The sequence below is a fragment of the Eurypyga helias genome, unplaced genomic scaffold (assembly GCF_000690775.1).
Source record: "Eurypyga helias isolate BGI_N326 unplaced genomic scaffold, ASM69077v1 scaffold8716, whole genome shotgun sequence".
NCBI classification, from domain to species: domain Eukaryota; kingdom Metazoa; phylum Chordata; class Aves; order Eurypygiformes; family Eurypygidae; genus Eurypyga; species Eurypyga helias.
Window position 1 is genome coordinate 1 of NW_010254642.1, and position 19,102 is coordinate 19,102.

General features: G+C 42.1%; 1 protein-coding gene across 1 annotated transcript; it reads left to right on the top strand.

Moving 5' to 3' along the window:
• The first annotated feature begins 335 nt into the window (after positions 1 to 335).
• Positions 336 to 18,842, top strand: CHAF1B (chromatin assembly factor 1, subunit B (p60)). The gene is made up of 13 exons (XM_010153066.1): positions 336 to 463; positions 3,915 to 4,047; positions 4,775 to 4,892; positions 6,439 to 6,542; positions 8,736 to 8,832; positions 10,912 to 10,996; positions 12,011 to 12,104; positions 12,734 to 12,803; positions 12,897 to 12,988; positions 14,418 to 14,580; positions 15,644 to 16,066; positions 18,153 to 18,244; positions 18,721 to 18,842. The coding sequence occupies exons 1-13, from the start codon at positions 338 to 340 to the stop codon at positions 18,840 to 18,842; spliced, it is 1,719 nt and encodes a 572-aa protein (XP_010151368.1). The 5' UTR covers positions 336 to 337.
• The last annotated feature ends 260 nt before the right edge of the window (positions 18,843 to 19,102 follow it).

Consider the following 19,102-nt stretch of genomic DNA (forward strand, 5'->3'; position numbering starts at 1 on the left):
GGCCGGGGCAGCCGGGGGAGCGCCGGCACGCTCCGGGGGCTGGAAGCCGGGATGTGCTGCTTGTTGTAACCCTGCTCTGTGCTCCTGTCACGGCGTCGGGTGCCACTGAGAGACGTGGCCGTATCATCCTCTTGCCCACCTCACGCGCTGCCCAGGCAGTAACTTCAGTGGAATGAATGCCAGCATTTAAAGATGGCCTTCCTTAAGCTGGCCTGGCAGTTTCTGTAGTGAAACTGTTGTGGGATCTGCCTGTGGTGCGTCCGAAATCGGCATTCGCTGTGATTGCCTTAGTCGTAAGAAACGAGTTTATACAGTATTTCCGTTTTCTTTAGCAAACATGAAAGTCATCACTTGTGAAATAGCGTGGCATAATAAGGAGCCTGTTTACAGCTTGGACTTCCAGCATGGAGCTGATGGGAAGATCAATCGGCTGGCCTCAGCGGGTGTGGACACAGCTGTTCGTGTAAGTTTCAGACCTGTTTGTTTTGGGTTTGTAGCCTGTACAGAGCGTGAAGTAAATGGCTTGTTATCCAAGGTAGGGGATTATTGCCAGGTACATGACACCGATGGTGGATGGTTTAGGGCAAGAGCGTGAGATTGTACAGCTCTGTGCAGAATGATGGTTCCCCCCGCATAGTGTCACTGTCTGCTGCTGAGTGTTGAACTGTTATTTTTAGAAAATTACCTGCCTTGACTGCTGGGTGATATTCCTGAGTAGTAACTGCTCATTTAGGGCATAGTCTTGTGGGTTAGTGAGAAATAACTGATTTTAACTTCTGTGTGTTCATCAAAGTTGAATTTTATCTGCCATTTTAAAGTAGTCGCTCAGCAGTATGGGGTCTTTCTGCAGCCCTTTTAACTCAGCTTCAGATGCAACTCCCCTAAGTAACTCTGTATTGGTGCTAGCAAACTTTATTTGTCAATTGTTCATCCTTTTGAGAATCACTTACGAAAACGTTGAAGAGCACAAGCCCCAGATGATGTGACTGTAGGATTCACCTTTGCAAAATCAGGCAGTTGTTTACTGTCCTGCAGATTCTCAGTGCAGGTGAGGCCTGTCCCCATTAGTCACTGATTTCTTGGTTTCTCTAAAAGCCTTAGCCCTAGTTGGGAAATGGAGTGCCCTGGGTGAACCACATTCTTTTTATCTGCATGTTAATCAGTTTCTTAAATAAAGGTGTTGGACAAGTGAGGCACAGTTTCCTTTGCAGAGAAATACACTGACTCAATTTTATTATTTACTTTTCTTTTAACAGCACCTCTGTATGGAAGGTAGATATAACAGTCAGAACTTTTTGGGTCACCATTAGAGTACTTCTAAAAAACTGACACATTTTGGAGCTGAGAATGACACAGAGTATGTTACCCGTCACTGCAGGGCTGTTCGTTTCATGTTTGAGTTCCTCTAGGTCACTTCAGTGTCAGGGCCTGGTGATTTCCTGTAAAATACTGGTTTTGTTTGTTTACTAAAATCTCTACTGCTAATCTTTTAATTTGAGACAGTTCCTCAAACGCATCCTGCAATAAAGAAGGGTTCCAACCTGAGACCCTCCCCATGCTCCTTAATAATGAACTCCAATGCAAAGAATTCATGTAGGTTTTCTGTTATGTGTATATGTATCTGTCTATCTATTCATCTGTCTTTGCATGGTAATTTTACATTTTAACTATCTCTTGGGCCTGCTCGTGTTCGGTCAGGCTTCCATCATATGGTGTATTTGAAGAAGAAATAAAAAAAGTATTGTCATAAGGTCTCATTATGTGTGGAGCAGGCACAGACAAAGAATAAGGTTTTCTTTTGTGCTGCTGCATTGTCTTCTGAACAGGGAAATGCTTAGTTTTAGCAGAGAGTTTCAGTAATAAAGTTCAGATCCGTACTTACAATTTGGAATGCCTGGATTGGATCCAGATTTGTTCTTCAGGATCCTCAGTGCAGTGTTTTCTGAAATAAGATGATAATTGTTAATGTATTTATTAGCAAATTGTTATGAATGATCACTGTTGTGATATATGCACAGTTGGAATGCTTCTTTCTTTTGGAGATGATGAATGTCATTAAAAAATAGTTTTACTCCAATAACTGCAGCCAAAACTTTTCCCTTCATCACGTTAGCTGTCTGTGGCCTCAGTCCCATGATATCGGGACGTAACAGTGCTGTTGTCGTAGTTCACAAGTAGAGCGGTAGGGGTGGGCATCGTTATGCCCTGCAAAATCAAGAAGTGGGATCAGGGATTCCTTAGGCCAGCATTGCTGGAAAAGTGACCGTGTCATGCAGCCGTCTTAACGCTGTGGTTATGATCAGTGGGGAACTGGAATTATTACAGTTCTTGCTCAGGTCATCTGTTTGAAACCGGTACATCCATGGGCCTTCAGGGTGTACTGCAGAACTCTTCAACTTGCTCCAACTTCTGAAGAGAGCTAACGTTGTTTTCCTCCTGTAGTAATCAGGGTTTATGTTTCAGACCGATAGTATTTGTGGTTGATAGACTTGTTAGCAAGATACTGTCGTTCCATACTGTTGAATCATTGTATTTATAGTCGCGTCGAATCCCCTTGAAGCTAGAGGTTGTCAGTGAAGGAAGAGAGAATGATGTCATGTGTTTGCTTGTGGGGTTTTTTAATTTATTGGAAATACTCAGCAATATATTTCATCAGGCTAAAAGGATACTGCAATATAAATACAGCTTGTGGTGGGTTGACCCTGGCTGGAGGCGAGGGGCCCACCAAGCCACTCTGTCACTACTCTCCTCAGCTGGACAGGGGAGAGAATACAATGGAGAAGCTCTCGGATCAAGATAAGGACAGGGAGATCACTTACTGTCATAGGCAATATAGAGTCAACTTAGGGAAATTAATTTAATCTCTTGCAAATTAATAACAGGGTAAGATAGTGAGAAATAAGAACAAAACAAAAAACTGATTTCTACTACCCCTCCCTTCTTCCCAGGCTCAGCTTCACTTCACTTTCTCCACCTCCACCCCTACAGCGGCACAGAGGGTCAGGGAATGGGGGCTGCAGTCAGTTCATTATGCCTTGTCTCTGCTGCTCCTTGCTCCTCACACTTTGCCCCTGCTCCAGCCTGGGGTCCCTCCCATGGGAGACAGTCCTCCACGAACTTCTCCAACATGAGTTCTTCCCATGGGCTGCAGTTCTTCACAAACTGCTCCAGTGTGAGCCCCCAGAGGGTCACAGTTCTCACTAGAAAATCTGCTTCTGCGTGGGCTCCTCTTCACAGGCCACAGCTCCTTCCAGGAGCCTGTTCCAGCCCAGGATCTCCACAGGCTGCAGCTTCCTTCAGGTCACATTCACCTGCTCTGGTGTGGGGCCCTCCCTGGGCTGCAGTGGGGCCTGCTCCCCTGTGACATTCCATGGCTCCAGGGCACGGCCTTTCCTCTCACCATGGTCTTCTCCAGGGGCTGCAGGGTAATCTCTGCTCTGGCACTTGGAGCACCTCCTCCCCCTCCTTCTCCACTGGCCATGGTGCTTTGCAGGGCTGTTTCTCATGTTGTTCTTACTCTTCCCTCCCAGCTGCTATGCGGTGCCTTTTACCATTTCTGAAACGCCTTCTCACAGAAGCACCACCAGCGTCGCTGGTGGGCTGAGCTTTGGCCAGCAGTGGAGCTGGCTGGAACTGTCTCTGTCCAACGTGGGGGGCAGCTCTTGGTATCTTCTCACAGAAGCCACCCCTGAAGGCTTACCCCCACCCCAGCTACCAAGACCTGGCCACATAAACCCCGCACACAGCTGTAGCCCATCGAGGGAAAATTTGTGGTGTCGCTGCAGCTTTTGCTCTGAATGTTTCAGGTAGCAAGTTGAGAGTGGCTGCCTGAGGGGTGAATTGGGGGTTGCTAAAGTGGTGCGTTTATATTACGTCTTGTTCCTGAAAACTCTCTGTAATGCTTTTGTGACTAGATATGGAAAGTGGAAAAAGGGCCAGATGGAAAAGCAATTGTGGAATTCTTGTCCAACCTTGCCCGCCATACCAAAGCAGTAAACGTTGTGCGCTTCTCTCCAAGCGGTGAGATCCTGGCATCTGGAGGAGATGGTGAGTGATAATGCGTAACGAGGCTGACGTGAAGGTATGTTTGTGTGTTTGGTGAGCGAGGGGGGGGAGAAAAGAACACAGGAACTTGTTCATACCCCTTTCACACTTCCAGTTTTAGAGTCACACATGCCCTCTGATTGTAATTAGTAAGTGGATGGCATGCAGTTCCTAAATACCTTCTCCCTGGCTGTGTCTGAGAGGCTCTGTTTTCCAGATATGAAATAATTGCTATCCCCATTTTCCAGATGGGGAGGTTGAATGCACTATTTAGTGTCATGCTGGGAAGCTGTGGCAGAACTTTTACATCTAGGCCTGTCTGTCCGTGGCCACGTGGGTCCTTCAGTCCCACTAAGGACAGCATTAAGTGTCTGCTCTGAGGCCGAGCCGAGTGTTCCCTGTCTCAGTGGAAGATGTTCAAAAGCCCAAAGTGCGGAGCCATAGCCAGCTCTAATCACAAGCAGACTGAAAGCTAAACACTTAACTCTCATTTTACACCTGGAATCTTCTTTTTTTTTTTTGGTAGATAAATAACTTTTAATAAAAAGACACTGATTCAAATCAGTAACTCACACTGGAGGCTAAAGCAGTCTCGCACCTACTCTTCCCCACCACAAAATAGGAATTGCTTTTCATGTGTCTTATGTGAGATAACTGTGATGTTGAACTGTAAAGCATTAACAAAAGAGTGAGCGAGAAAGCAAGCAGCTTTATGTTATTTCTTCTGCAGATGCTGTTATTTTATTGTGGAAGCTGAATGATAGCAAAGAATCGGAACCATTAGTTTTTCAGGATGAAGATGAAGCTCAGCTCAACAAGGAGAACTGGACTGTTGTTAAAACTTTAAGGTAGCTTAATATGTTATTCATTAGTTTTCAGTGGTTTTGGTTCCCCAGTGGCTTTTATCATGTGGTACGATCTTCTGTTCACTGCATGTTGAACTTCAATGCTCTCTAAAATTTGCTCGCTCTAATATTAATCCTTCTATCGTCTTCAACTATTTTTTTTATACAGTGCCAGCCCACGTCTTCTGTTGAGGCAGAAGGTTTGACATTTATGTGCCATAACTAACATGCTCTGAAATTGGTTCCTGAGATTTGCAGTCACTTAAACCTTAGCACAGAGATACATAAAGTAAATGCCAGGTTTTACTTACTAGGTTTATAGTGGAAATTTTGGTCATTATTAAAGCAAAAAGCTTCAGCAGACAAAATGATTCATGCAGTTTTTCCAGATGATAGCTATGAGGCCTGACCAATCTTTTCCAAGTAGTTAATTTTAATAGTTTAAGATCTGCTGTATTATACAGCTTTTGTTTCAAGTGTACAGCAGTTAATAAAATATACACTTTGTGCCTGCTAAGACTAAGTATTAGCTGATAGTGGCTAAGGCATCGAGCCGCTGCTGGCAGTTGGAATACAGCTGTGTTCTGTTCTCCCTCTCGGCTGAAGTCTGAAAGATTAGTGGTTCTGGACTCTGAAATGTGTTTTGGATGAGCAATACATGTAAATCTGCCTTGCTTTCTGTGTAGTGTCTGTTAAAAGGTTTGGTCTCTATTGGTCTATACTGATAAAATCATTAAGAATTTACACTTGTTTACAAAAAAATCAATTACTGCTGTCCATAACTGATACATTCTTTGCGACTGCTGAGTTTTTTGTGAAAACAGTTTCAAAAGCCCTATTGGGATTGCATGAAGAACCAGATGGTCCTTCAGGAATATAGCAATTGATCTCTTAAAGCAAACAAAGAAACAAACTCAATCTCCCTTCCCTAAACTTGGTGTTGCAAATATGTATTACTAATTTTACTACACTGTGTGATAAGTCTTCAAACAACAACCAATAGAGATTGGTTTTGATAGAGTCCTTCTAGGTGATTACGAGTGTCCTGCAATGTTTGTTCAGCTGTATCTAAATCAACCTTAATTTTCTGTTTCTTGTGGTTCTGCTGAGTATGCATGTTTGTTTACTGCTTTAATGAAACCCATAAATATGCAGGAAAGTTTTCTTGACTAGCAATGCTTCCTAATTACACTTGATGTGGTGGTTTATTTTCTGTTCCTACAAATCCTAGAAATGTTCCTTTGCAGAACTCTAGGTACAGATTCATAAACGACTTTAAATGCAGAGTTTTCATTGTCTGGGAAAGAAGACCTGTTGTGAAGACGCAAGCTTATTTTGAATTAAAAGTAGGATGTGCTCTTCTAAATGTTCTACCACCTTGTAAAATGGAAGCTTTTTTAAAAGTTGAAAGCCATGCTGTTCATTTTACTTCAGTGACTTTATTTGCTTCTGATATTTTTTTAATCTGAAAAAGCACAAACATCATGTTTACAATGTTAATTGTACATGTTAGTTTGTAAATTAATAATTGGTTTCTTCTGGCTTCCAGAGGACACTTAGAAGATGTGTATGATATTTGTTGGACCTCAGATGGAAATTACATGGCATCTGCTTCTGTAGATAATACAGCTATAATGTGGGATGTCAACAAAGGTAAACGCTATGTGTATCACTTGCAGCTCTAGTCCTGATGAATATGTCTCATGGTAGTTACCAGAAGAGTTGAAAGCATCATTTTTGTGAGCTTTGTGAGGCCACTGAATCGCTAGACTTCTGAGATTGTGAGGCAGATAGCTCAGCATATAAAGATACCCTCAGGCCAGCAAAATTTACACTTAAGTAATCTCTTCACCTTGGAATATTCAAGGAGTAAACTTCACCCAATTTTTTTTTTCCCCAGCCTCCCACACAGGCATCTTGTATATTAATTAATCCACACCATGCTCCAACAAACAAACAAAACTTAACTGGTATCATAACTACCTAGGTCAAAACCAGGAAGAGAGTGTAGGATGCAGACTCTCTTTTCCAAGATGTGCCACTTTTTTTAGGCTCCATTCAGCAAAACACTTTTGTTCGTGTTCATCCCACTGCAGTGGGATTGCTTGTATTCTCCAAGAAAGGCCCATCTATAGAAGTTGTGGCAGTACCCAGCTAGGTTAGCTTGCTTTTACAGTGGCTTGATGCTTTTTTTTATTAGCAATGTAATCATTACTTTCACTTTTAATTAGGGTCAATAATTAACCTCCTTTAAAGTTTATATCACGTTTCTAATATTTAGTGTCTAATTAAGAAAGATAAAGTAGAATCCAGGTTATTTTTTCTGTGCATGCACACATGAAAATACAAATGTTCTCCTGCTGACATTTTTTGTGTTCTGGGTTTGGGTGCTTAATGTCTCTCCCATCCCAACCATCACACATACTCCTTTCTGAAAGTCTTTACCATCAATGCATGAAGTTCAGTTAAAGGTCTCTCTGCTCAGAGCGTAACCCTGCGCAGGGGCACTGTGACCAAATGTCTCTTGCATCTTGAACTGTAACAACTTTAAAGGGCCTTATCTGTTAGAGTTATTACTAAAAAAACCTGGATGGCCTCTTAAGCTGAAATTTTACTTATGTGTAATGTCTTCCATTCTCACTGCTGACTTTCAGCAATGCAGTTCATGCCATGGAGAGCACTTTGTCTCTAGGCAGAGAGACAGCTAGTAAGTTGGAAGTAAGAAGCCATTACTGGAAAATGGAGGTTTTGTGATTGAAGCTGTAGGTACATTGAAGGGAAGAGTTTCAAGGTTAGTTTCCAGTAATATCCAGTTTAAAAGCTGGCATGATTTAATTTTCTTCCAGCCTTTTTTTTAATAGCAAAAATCCCTAGGGCTGTTTAGTAGGAAGAGAACATTACTGGCTTAAGAAGTCCATGAGGTAAAAGCTTGGCAGCTGATAGGGTATTCCTTAGAAATACTGCTCCATGTTTGGTCTGCTCTTGTACTGTGGCATTTGTTGTTGGCCACTGTCTGGGACAGAATTTGGTACTGTGCAGCATGGCCTCAGCCTCATGGGTGTAATCTTTTTGAAGAGCTGTTGCTTTGAAACTTGTCAGCTTCTAGTAATTCTTTTCAATAAAGCAACACTATAGTGATAGAAACAAAACCATAAACTGTCCCTAATATTCAAACCAAAGTATTTCATGAGATTATCTGTAACTCTACCTCGTCACGATGCTTTGGATCTGAGACATTCAGCTGTGGGACAACAGTGGGGTCAGAGAGCTGATGCCTTTGGGAGACCTTCACAACAGTGTCAGCTATTGAAGAAAGTGAGTTAGCACTGCTGTAGAACATTTCGGAAAGCTGTCCCTGTGTAAGCGTCAGTCAGTGCATGAGTAGTGTATTTTTTTTTTCACTGCCTGCTCAGCAGATTAGGTGAGTTTATACAGCCCTAAAGAGGAGAGCCTGGCTGTCTAGCTCCAGCTGAAAGTTATGTCTTAATGCTAGACTTTCTGGCTTGGTATTCAGTCAAATTCAGTTGGCTGAAAAAAATTTTCTGAATCACAAAGGTGTTTGAAATACTTTTTAAAATGTACTCATCTTGCATGTTTAATACCTGAGCTAAGCTGCTTATCTGAGTTAATAGGGAACAAGCCTTCAATTGGCATGTCACAATTTACTGTACTTGTGAGGATTCAACAGATAAAGCAACTATTTCTGACATTCTTAACAGGTACTATCAAACTGACAGTTAGTGGGTTCAAAAAATTATTTTTAAACATTTTGTCTTGTTTTATTTTTGAAATGAAGAAATGTTTTAAAACACACTTAAATTTTAAATCTGGAAAATGTAATTTCAGGACAGAAGGTTTCAATCTTGAATGAGCACAAGAGTTATGTCCAAGGAATAACCTGGGATCCTCTGGGCCAGTACATTGCAACTCTGAGTTGTGACAGGTGAGCTGTTGGCCTCACTGTTTTGCCTCATTGTTTTTTCTTACTTGAGGACAAATTATAAACAAGTGTGTGGGATAAATGTGACTTTTCCTCTAATTTTATTCAGATTGTTCTGTAAGAAGGTTGATGTGAAATTAAAATATTAAATTAACTTTAATCTTTTGCTGGTACTAAATGATTCCTAAAGTCTTGAGTGTCCTCTCTAAGCAGCAAATAAGCTCTCCTACACTTCTGTAGAAATTTTTCTTCAGGAAATAAGTTTTCATGGTATTGGTCATTAGAAATGCCACATACATCTTAAGAAAGCGCTACATTCTCTGTTTGTTAATGAGCTAATAAGTTCATCCTTGTCATTTTACAGAAAGATATAAACAGGTTAAGAAATTAGTTAAAATGTTTTTCCACTGATATCTTTCTTTGTCCTTTTGCTCCCTCCATTGCCAACAGCTTTGTAAGTGATGTCATTGGGAAAGCAAAACACACACTTCATAAACTTGGCCCTTGTCAGAACTCTGAGTTGAGCTTAAATGGTTCAGGGCACGTGTGCTGCTCTGAAGGGATTCGCAGCTGGCTAATCAATGCTTGTCATCTGGCACCCGCTGCAAAGAAAATTGCTGTAATAGTGGAAAAGCGGTTTTGGTTTAAGATTTGCAATAGGCTCAGAAAAATGTTAACGGCAACTAGGTCATTATGAGCCTCTGCATTTAGATTGTCAGTTATGTGAGATTTGTGTGCCTTTACTAAAAAGCACAGCAGTGAAACGCAAGTAGTAGAATGATGCGCACGTTTTCCTTAGAGTGAAGTCACAAGCAAGGGCATGGCCTAATCTGAAGACAGGAAATCTCCTGCCCCCTCAGGTTTCACATACTTTTCTGCATGGTTAGTCAACAGTATCAGTTCAGCGGGAGTCTGCCAGGAGCCAGGCCAGTTGCCAGGACTGGGCGCGCAGCAGCCCGGGGTGGGAACACCTCTTCCACCATTTGGCAGACCAGTTTAGCTGTATGACATCCAGAGCCAGTAGTTCCGCGACTGTCTCAAGCTGTCTGCCGCAACCTCACCTTGTATTTTCCCTTCCTTGCTCTGTCCAGGACTCACTGTGGAGCCGTTTCAGATCACTACCTCAGCAGAAAGCTGTCTGGTTTTTATTTTAGGTTGGTTTTCTGCCAGCCTGACAAACTAGCATAACACGATGCAGGTCAGAGCTGGCAGAAAGGAGGGGGTGCTAGGATGTCCAGTTGAGTTTGCTTAGGCTAACGGTGTTTTAGTGAGATGAAACCAGGGGAGTTCCAACGTTCTGAGCAGACACGACTCCAGTTTTTTAGAATCATAGAATCACAGAATGGTTTGGGTTGGAGGGGTCTTTAAAGATCATCCAGTTCCAACCCCCCTGCCATCGGCAGGGACACCTTCCACTAGACCAGGTTGCTCAAAGCCTCATCCAGCCTGGCCTTGAAGACAGCCAGGGATGGGGCATCCACAGCTTCTCTGGGCAACCTGTTCCAGTGCCTCACCATCATCTCTGTGAAAACCTTCTTCCTCTGTCCAACCTAAACCTCCCTGCTTTCAATTTAACCCCGTTCCCCCTTGTCCTGTCACTACAGGCCCTTGTAAAAAGTCCCCCCCAGCTTCCTTGTAGCCCCTTCAGGTACTGGAAGGTGCTATAAGGTCTCCCCGGAGCCTTCTCTTCTCCAGGCTGAACAAGCCCAACTCTCTCAGCCTGTCCCCATAGCAGAGGTGCTGCAGCCCTCAGAGCATCTTCATGGCCTCTGGACTCGCTCCAGCTGGTCGATATCCTTCTGATGTTGGGGGCCCCAGAGCTGGACGCATTCCCTCATTCCCCCACAAAGACATACACTGGTACTTCACAAACCTTGTGGAGTCAGATAATTATCAGTGATTCATTAGTTACTTACCCATCAAAACATGCCCACCTGGTGGTGTCTTATGAACAGAGTTATAATTAATGTGTGGTTGTCATTTATATTTGTCTCCTGGCTGAGAAGTGAGGTGCTGTAGTGCTGTGTGAGAACTGGGGTGATAGGAAGCTGTGCGTAGCTAACTCTGCTCTCCACCCCGCAGGGTCCTGCGGGTGTACAACACGCAAACCAAGCGTGTAGCATTTAATGTTACCAAGATGCCATCCGGATCAGGAGCTGAAGGAGAGGTATGTTGTGCTGCTGCTGAGCGTCCTGGAGAACGTGCTGGGGGCTGTGTTACATGACTTGTTCTGTTCTGTGAAACCAAAGGGGCAAATATTTTCCCATTTGAGTGATCTGTATATCACGTATTTTTGTCTCTATCCCACCTTTGTAAATAGAGACCGCTGTAAGTTTCCTTGAACGTTACAGAAATGACCAAGAAAGAACTGCCTGCTGCTACTCATCTCTTACAAGTTCAGCTCATCAGAGGAGTAACACAATGTCTTTGGTTGTAAATGTTAAAAATAGTAAAATAGTATGCTTAGGGAATTCTTAATAGGAAAAACTTCAAACGTGTCTATCAGTAGCTGTTAGTTTATTAATGGATATGACGTAGCAGTATTTTAAAGTCAGCAGCCTGAAATTTTCTGAGAGGTATTCTGATTTTTAGGAAAAATATGGATTAGTGAAAGTTTAGGAAATTCTCTCTAACCCTAAGAGAGAAAACAAAAAGCTTTTTTCCTCCAAACAGCTCTAAGTGATAGTAAAGTAACACCTCCAAGCTGGCTATAACCTTTTTAATTCTTTCTATTCCTTTTTATTTTTTGTGAAAACATTTGTAACAGTTTTATAGAGACTAAAGACAGGCCTGAGAGAGGGCGTTTTGCCATTATAGAAGTTCTCTTTAAACCTCTAATACTAGAGTTAAAATTAAATGCCCGAGGAACAGGCTTTAATGTTGACTGTTAAATAACGTCGTTCTCCAGGTTATTACTGTTTTTTTGATTACTGGTCTAATGTGACTGCTCTTGGAGTGTTTGGATTAGTAGCTGAAGAGGGATCAAGGACTATTTTTCTTAGCTCTGAAGAATTTATAGCACACCAGAAAGTGAGTTTGAAGGAGCCATTGTTTTTAAAACATTTATCTTTTACTTAAGAGGTTCCATCAGGTTGGATTGCACAACTGGATGTTTTTTCTCACTTGAATCGGAGCAGACACATTCATGGCACTTTACACGGTCATATTTTCAATGTTACAGGCTAGGAGCTATCGGATGTTTCATGATGACAGCATGAAGTCCTTTTTCCGCAGGCTCAGTTTTACTTCTGATGGCTCCTATTTACTCACTCCAGGTATGTGAGAACGTGTACTATAGCTCACATTGTGTCTATTATGCTCTAGTTTGAATGTGTGTCAAGGTTGCTCTCAAACTGCTAGGGGGTGGTTATGTATCTTAATTAAGCCATTCCTCGTTCTTCCTATTGAAAAAAATAGACTCCACAGTACTCTTCTGTTGGCAGTCCAGAACATCAAATTTCTCCTGTGATAAAAATGATATTTATGGCATTTTTCTAAACTTAAACATGTGGGCTGCAACAATACAGCTCTGTTAAAATAGAAACTAAGAACAATGAGTGGTTTCTTTTGACTGGTCTCTTTGTTTGTGTCCTTTCTCAAGAACATTCTGCAGTCATAGTAAAAATAACATTGCAAGGAGGGGATCAGTTTGTCCATATAAGCAATGCTTTTATAGATGTCTGGCAACATCAAAAAGAAGCTTTGAGGGTGGAAGTATATAAGGGAAACAAAAACAGCACTAAATAAATATTTGGGATGCCTTTTTAAGTTGTGTTCAGGTTGCACAGCTCTTGCCCAACTGACAAGCCTAATTCCTGAGAAGTAGAATGTTTATGGACATAAAGCGTGTGTACTCAGTACCTTTTTGAGCCGATGAGTAATGTTTTAACCTTTATTTTTGCAGCTGGCTGTGTTGAATCAGGAGAAAATGTAACAAACACCACATATGTTTTCTCCAGAAACAATCTTAAAAGGTAGATTTTAATAAGATCAAAATATCTTTTTATTAAAAAAGAAAAAAAGACACAAAAAAACCTGTTTTCTGAAATACTGATTCTTTATAAAAGGCCCGTGGGTCACCTGCCATGTCCTGGAAAGGCAACTCTTGCTGTTCGCTGCTGCCCAGTCTACTTTGAGCTGAGACGAACATTTAATAAAGGTACTGTAAATCCTTCAGGGAGTATGATTTTACAGCAAATATGTGAAAAGGCCAAGGTGGCTGTTTACTATTTTATGCCCCAGCCTTTTAACATTCCGTTAAGATAGTGTTGTGCCACATCTTAGAAGCTGTTTCCTGATTCTAAGACCCTGAATTCACCTTGAGTAGCTTTTGATATAGTGGATAAATGTTCTTACTTGGACTCCTAGGCTACAGAAACATATTTTTCTTTAACTTTTAACCATTTTGTGTGAGTAAAAGTAAATAACTTGGCTTAGCACTGAAGGAGCGACCCAGTGAAATATTTTCTGTTAGTCTCAACTCCCCACATCACAGAAGCACCAGAGAGTTGATGTAGTTTGCAATAGCCATTGATGTTTGTTCAGGGAAGCAAACCTAAGCAGTGCTGGTGTTACTGGTCAGAACAGGAATTGAGGTGGGGAAAGGAGGGTATGAAGTTGCATGAGAACTTTCCTGAAGATGGAAATCCAGCTTTATTGTGAGCCCAGTGGGCCCGGGAGTGCTTATGTTTTAACAAGACCAGTCTTTCTCTGGTGAAAGACAGAGCTTTGCTCTTTTCTTTAAAGGGTCAATGTGTAGTATCCCTTACAGGATTTAGAGATCACCTGTTGTTATGTTCTGTATTTTCATCATAATCTCTAGATCCATTGTAAAGGTGTGCTACGTAGTAAGGAGGTGAGTGTCTGTTGTTCGTCTCTGTAGCTCCTCTAAACAGTGTTAGTTCCTTCAGCGTACTCCCAGAAAAGTGAAAATCTAAGGTAGTTTAGAAATCTGTAGGTGTGCTTTACATTAATGATAATGTTTGAGTCCATAGCTTCCATAATCGTTGTAGAACTGAGCGGGAGCTCTGTATACTAGGAATTTCTGAAAACAGCTAGCTACGGCGCTCGGCTTCCAGTGGAGGTTGGAATCTGGCCTTACAAATGTTGCAGTGAAAAGACTAGCCAGGAGCTGAACCCGAGGCAACACAAATAGAGCTAAATCCATTGTTTTCACTGTGTCATACAGAATGTAGTATAAATTTATTGAGACCTTGATTTATACTATGTCCTAAGATGTGCTTGTTTGGACTGTAATACTGAAGTGCATATAAATATGCTAAAAACAATTCAGCTGGAAAATACATGACAAACTTTACAAAACAATATAATAGCAATCCAGATGGATAAAACTTCTGACAATTCCTCTGTTTTCAGTGAAGACAATAGAGGACGAACTTCAGGCGACAGAAATGTTAGTGCTTGACATTAAACATTACATTTTACAGAAGTGCTATGTTCTCAGCCACTATCTTGATACTGATTGATAAATGGATCTTTATTTAGATTCATGACTAAGCTAGTCCAGTTACTGCCTTACAATGAATGCAAGACAGAATTCACAGTGTGTTCATTTCTTTGCATTCTAGATGAAATCGGCCAGAAATCATCTCCTCCTCTATTTAATCTGCCTTACCGACTGGTGTTTGCAGTCGCTTCAGAAGATTCTGTGCTTTTTTATGACACTGAGCAGTCCTTCCCCTTTGGTTATGTTTCTAACATACATTATCACACCCTGAGTGACATTTCGTGGTAGGTAATTGTTACAGCCTTAAGATTGGTTGTGATGGGGGAAATGTCCTTTTTACATGCTACAGTTCTGCACATCTTGTGTCTTGCTTTATGTTTCATTTATGACGTGCGTGTGGTCACTGTCATCACAGTGTCTGAACAGCAAGTCGTCTCTTTTTTGCCCTGTACAATGAAGAATTGAACAAACGTGGAATTTTTTATGAAAGCTGATATACTGGGTGCTCATGAAAAGTACTTATAGTTCAGGCAGTGTAACTCGCTCTACTGAAGTTACTTGGAGGTTTTGGAAGTAATCTCTATCTGTATCTTGGCCAAATTCTGCTTTCTCTGAACAATTCTGCTTAGTGGTTCTTCACATGTGGGACAAAGTCATTTATCTGACTGTGGGGATAAGAGCTGGAGCTTCAAATTGAACCCAGGTCTTGAAATCAGGATACACCCATCTGCTGGACAAGGCTGCTTCTCTTATGCCTTCCTAGCGAGTGTACCTAAGCTGAGGACCATCGGGAGGCCTTTTTTTCAGCAGCTGTAATTGATGCTCAGACACTGTGAAAACCATTGTGTGCCAGGAGGAGGGGAGTGGTAGAGAGTAGAAAATGAAGTGGTTTTAATGAGTGGTAGACATTACTTGGTGAAACGAGTATGAAAAGCCCATTCACCTGAGCACCATGGTGATGCTGAGCATTGCCTCTGCTTAGCACAAGGTGCACAGCCAAAAAGCTGGTCTGAATGAAGAGAGTTCGTCAGTATTTCAGGAACTGTGTCTGAAGGTTTGTGTACCTGCAGTTGAACCATACTTTGTGCCGGCTCAGATGCATGCAGGTGCTGGCAGCAGCATATGACAGATGACACCAGAGAGATTAAATCGAATGTGAATGCCAGCGCTGAAGGTCTTTTGTTCCTTTGAATTGGGTGTTTTTCATGTGACTATAGTTTTATTTAAATGTATACAGTACTTGGGGAAGGGAAAAAACAGGTATAGCATGCACTGTAGATGGGGGGCTGAGGGTTGAAGAAAAGTTCTGACCTTTCCTTTTAATGGAAAAAAAAATATCACAAATAGGTCCAGTGATGGAGCCTTTCTTGCTATTTCTTCCACGGATGGATACTGTTCATTTGTTACCTTTGAGAAGGATGAACTGGGAATACCAATGAAGGAGAAGCCACAGATAAATGTCAGGACTTGTGGTGCAACAGAGAAAAAAGTGAAAAAGAGCCAGTTGCACAAAGTCATTTCCCCAGGCTCTAGACTGGCAGAGGGGACTCCTTCCAGCAGGGCCACCGATGCCAGCACTCCCACCCTCCAACCTAGAACACCCGTGGCTGCCAGTAAGGACTTGCCTTCCACACCTGTTGGCATAAAAAATGTTCCAGTCTCATCCTCAGACAAGAGGAAAATCAGCCAGCCGGCCGGCCAGAGCACTAAAGTAAACCAGCCCAGGAGGATTACTCTCAACACTTTACAAGCATGGAGCAAGACGCCAAGGTGAGATTTATATTGCCGTTTCCAGTCATAAATATGAAGGCCAAGACAAGCTGTGCTTGTGCTACGTTTAAAGGGTTGAGATTTAGACAGAAATTCCCAGCCCTGTGTCTTGGTGGTAGCTGTCTTGACATGGAACTTTATGTTCCAGTTGCACTGCAACTGAAAGGTCAAAATGTCTCCTGAATCCTAAATGTACAGCTTTTTTATTCCTGTCTGAAACGTGAGGCAGTAGCAAAGTTAACCTGAATGTTAAGTCTTGTCCATATGGCAGCAAAAGGTGACTGTCTTCAGATCCCATTTTCTGTAAAAGTCGGTACCTGAAGCCTTCAGCTAACAGGAACTATTTAAAGACCCTCCTGACAAGAAATAATTTAAAGAACTACAGACTGGAAGTCTAGACAGGCCATCAGTGTGCACAGGAAGAATCACAGAATGGTTTGGGTTGGAAGGGACCTTAAAGACCATCCAGTTCAACCCCCCTGCCATGGGCAGGGACACCTTCCACTAGACCAGGTTGCTCAAAGCCTCATCCAGCCTGGCCTTGAACACTTCCAGGGATGGGGCATCCACAGCTTCTCTGGGCAACCTGTTCCAGAGCCTCACCACCCTCTCTGGGAAGAATTTTTCCTTATATCTAATCTAGATCTGCCCTCTTTCAACGTATTGACCCTTGTCATGTCACTACAGGCCCTGGTAGCAAGACCCCCCCAGCTTCCTTGTAGCCCCTTCAGGTACTGGAAGGTGCTATAAGGTCTCCCCGGAGCCTTCTCTTCTCCAGGCTGACCAAGCCCAACTCTCTCAGCCTGTCCCCATAGCAGAGGTGCTCCAGCCCTCTGAGCATCTTTGTGGCCTCCTCTGGACTCGCTCCAACCAGTCAATATCCTTCTTATGTTGGGAACCCCAGAGCTGGAAGCAGGACACTGGGTGAGGTCTGACAGTCATGTTGTGTGACTTAATGCATTGATTGAGGTTATTTAAGTGTTCAGGGCCTTGTTGGATGGGGCTTTGAGTGACCTGGTCTAGTGGAAGGTGTCCCTGCCCATGGCAGGGGGGGTGGAACTAGATGGTCTTAAAGGTCCCTTCCAACCCAAACCATTCTGTGATATCCTAAGGTGAAGTTCCAGTTTTTTAGAAACTGCCTGTAATCCATGTGTTGATTATGAAACAGCCTGCAGTATATGATCCTGTGCTGGAGTGCAATAGTGAGGACACAGCCACGCAATTAGAGATCTAGACTGTGTCAGCAAAACAAGGCTATTTAAAGTTTATTATAACTTCTCATGGTTTTAATTAGTAGGTGGCTGGGGAGGAAGTGGTGAATGAGAAAGCAGGATAATGGATTTCATCAACAGCTGCAAAGAAAAATCTTGGAGGTGATGGCTTTCTACACACCAGTGTTCCTCTGTACTGGAACTCACAAGTCAGAGGGTTGTAGGTAGTTGAAAGTGACTTCTGCCTGCATGGTGGGGTGCCTGATGGAGCTAATTAATCTTTTTGTGTTTCAGGGAGAGAGAAATTATATTTAATCATATCAAATGATTATGCTGTGTTTCCTTGTTATTATGACATGCATGGTTCAATTCTCTGCCTCTTTTGTGCCTGAATTTTAAGTCCCATCCAGAAGAGATGTAGAGAAGAAAATAGATTTACAGTAATAGCTGGTGGACCTCAATGGGTGAAAGAATTCTCTGGAGTTTTATGAATCTAAAGTGTTAATATGGATGGTGCTAAGGAGTAGTAAGGTTTTCCAATGGAACTGGAAGCCTTACCAGGTGCCAAGAAACAGGTTGAACTCCTTGCCTTTGCAGCCAGTCTTTATTTTAAAATATTTGACCAAGATACTGTGCTCTGAAGGTGAATATCAAGCACTGTGCCATATATAACATAGGCAAAAGTAGCTTGTAGTGGAAAACTTTACTAGTGGTATTTAAAGTACCTCTAAAAATGCTCTATTCAACATAAAACAAGAAGGAAAAAAGTATAGTAAACTACATTTAAATTTAACTGATTCTAAGTAAATCTTTAAATAAAGCATTTGTGGAAGTTACGGCTTTAAAGCAATTTAACTGTTTCTGCTCTTTTAAAGGAGAGTAAACTTGATCCCAGTGAAGCCAGATACGCCAACTTGTGCATATACAGATAGAGTTCCTGTACCTCCTTCCTCAGAACAGGAACATGGTAAGCTTTTGTGGCAATGAATATCCAGCAGACTCTTTTGCCAATCGGTTCTTTCCATGATGGATTTCTCTTTTAAGCTTACAACACAAGCACAAGTAAGCACAAACCTAAACCTAGTTGCAGATTCTAAAGGTTCTTCTTGGTGTGTTTGAAAGAAGCTTTTGACAATACAAAATGTGTTCTCACTGCAGTTGCTCTTGGGCAGCTGCTTGTGTGACAGTATGTCACTGCAGTTATCAGAGTAATGGGCACATCAGCTGACACTGAAACCAGGAGGAGTAAATTCACTTGGATGTGATGTCCTCCATGTCATACACGTGGGTTTTGAAGCACATCGTTGTTTCAGATGCTGGACTCTCAAACTAGAGTTGGGGTGTTTTGCTGAATGCTGAATTGTTTGTGAATTCAGCAAACCAATTTACTTTCTTAATGTGAATTTACCTGGCCTAAATGATTTTCCTGTCTGCCTGTTTCAGAGAAGCTATTACCATTTGACGACAGTCTTCACAATCCCCCAGCGTCAAAACGTGCTAGAATTGAGGAATTGACTCCTGCATCTGCTGAAGGTCAAATCACCTGCGATTCAAGCACAGGCTAAGCTTTCACAGCTGTCTGAATGCAATGCAGCCATATCTGAGAGTGCATTTCTTCTTGCAGATGTTAAATCCTCAACTCCTGACTGAAGTACCATATGCATATTTGATGTAGTGCTGTGAAGGAAGAAACTGGCAGTAGAAGACGCAGATTTCAGGAATGTAGCTTCACAGAAGAGGAAACAGTTGGGAAGTGACTTTTAAGTACGTTTCTACTTCTTGAAGACAGCATTCTTCAAGAAATGCCACAGCTCAAGGAAATCAG

Bases quoted from the DNA above. Each gene is read 5' to 3' on its own strand.
- CHAF1B (XM_010153066.1), top strand. From the start codon at position 338: ATGAAAGTCATCACTTGTGAAATAGCGTGGCATAATAAGGAGCCTGTT. The intron at 6,543-8,735 runs GTAAACGCTATG...ATGTAATTTCAG, and splicing joins AATGTGGGATGTCAACAAAG to GACAGAAGGTTTCAATCTTG. The intron at 12,804-12,896 runs GTAGATTTTAAT...TCTTTATAAAAG, and splicing joins TCCAGAAACAATCTTAAAAG to GCCCGTGGGTCACCTGCCAT.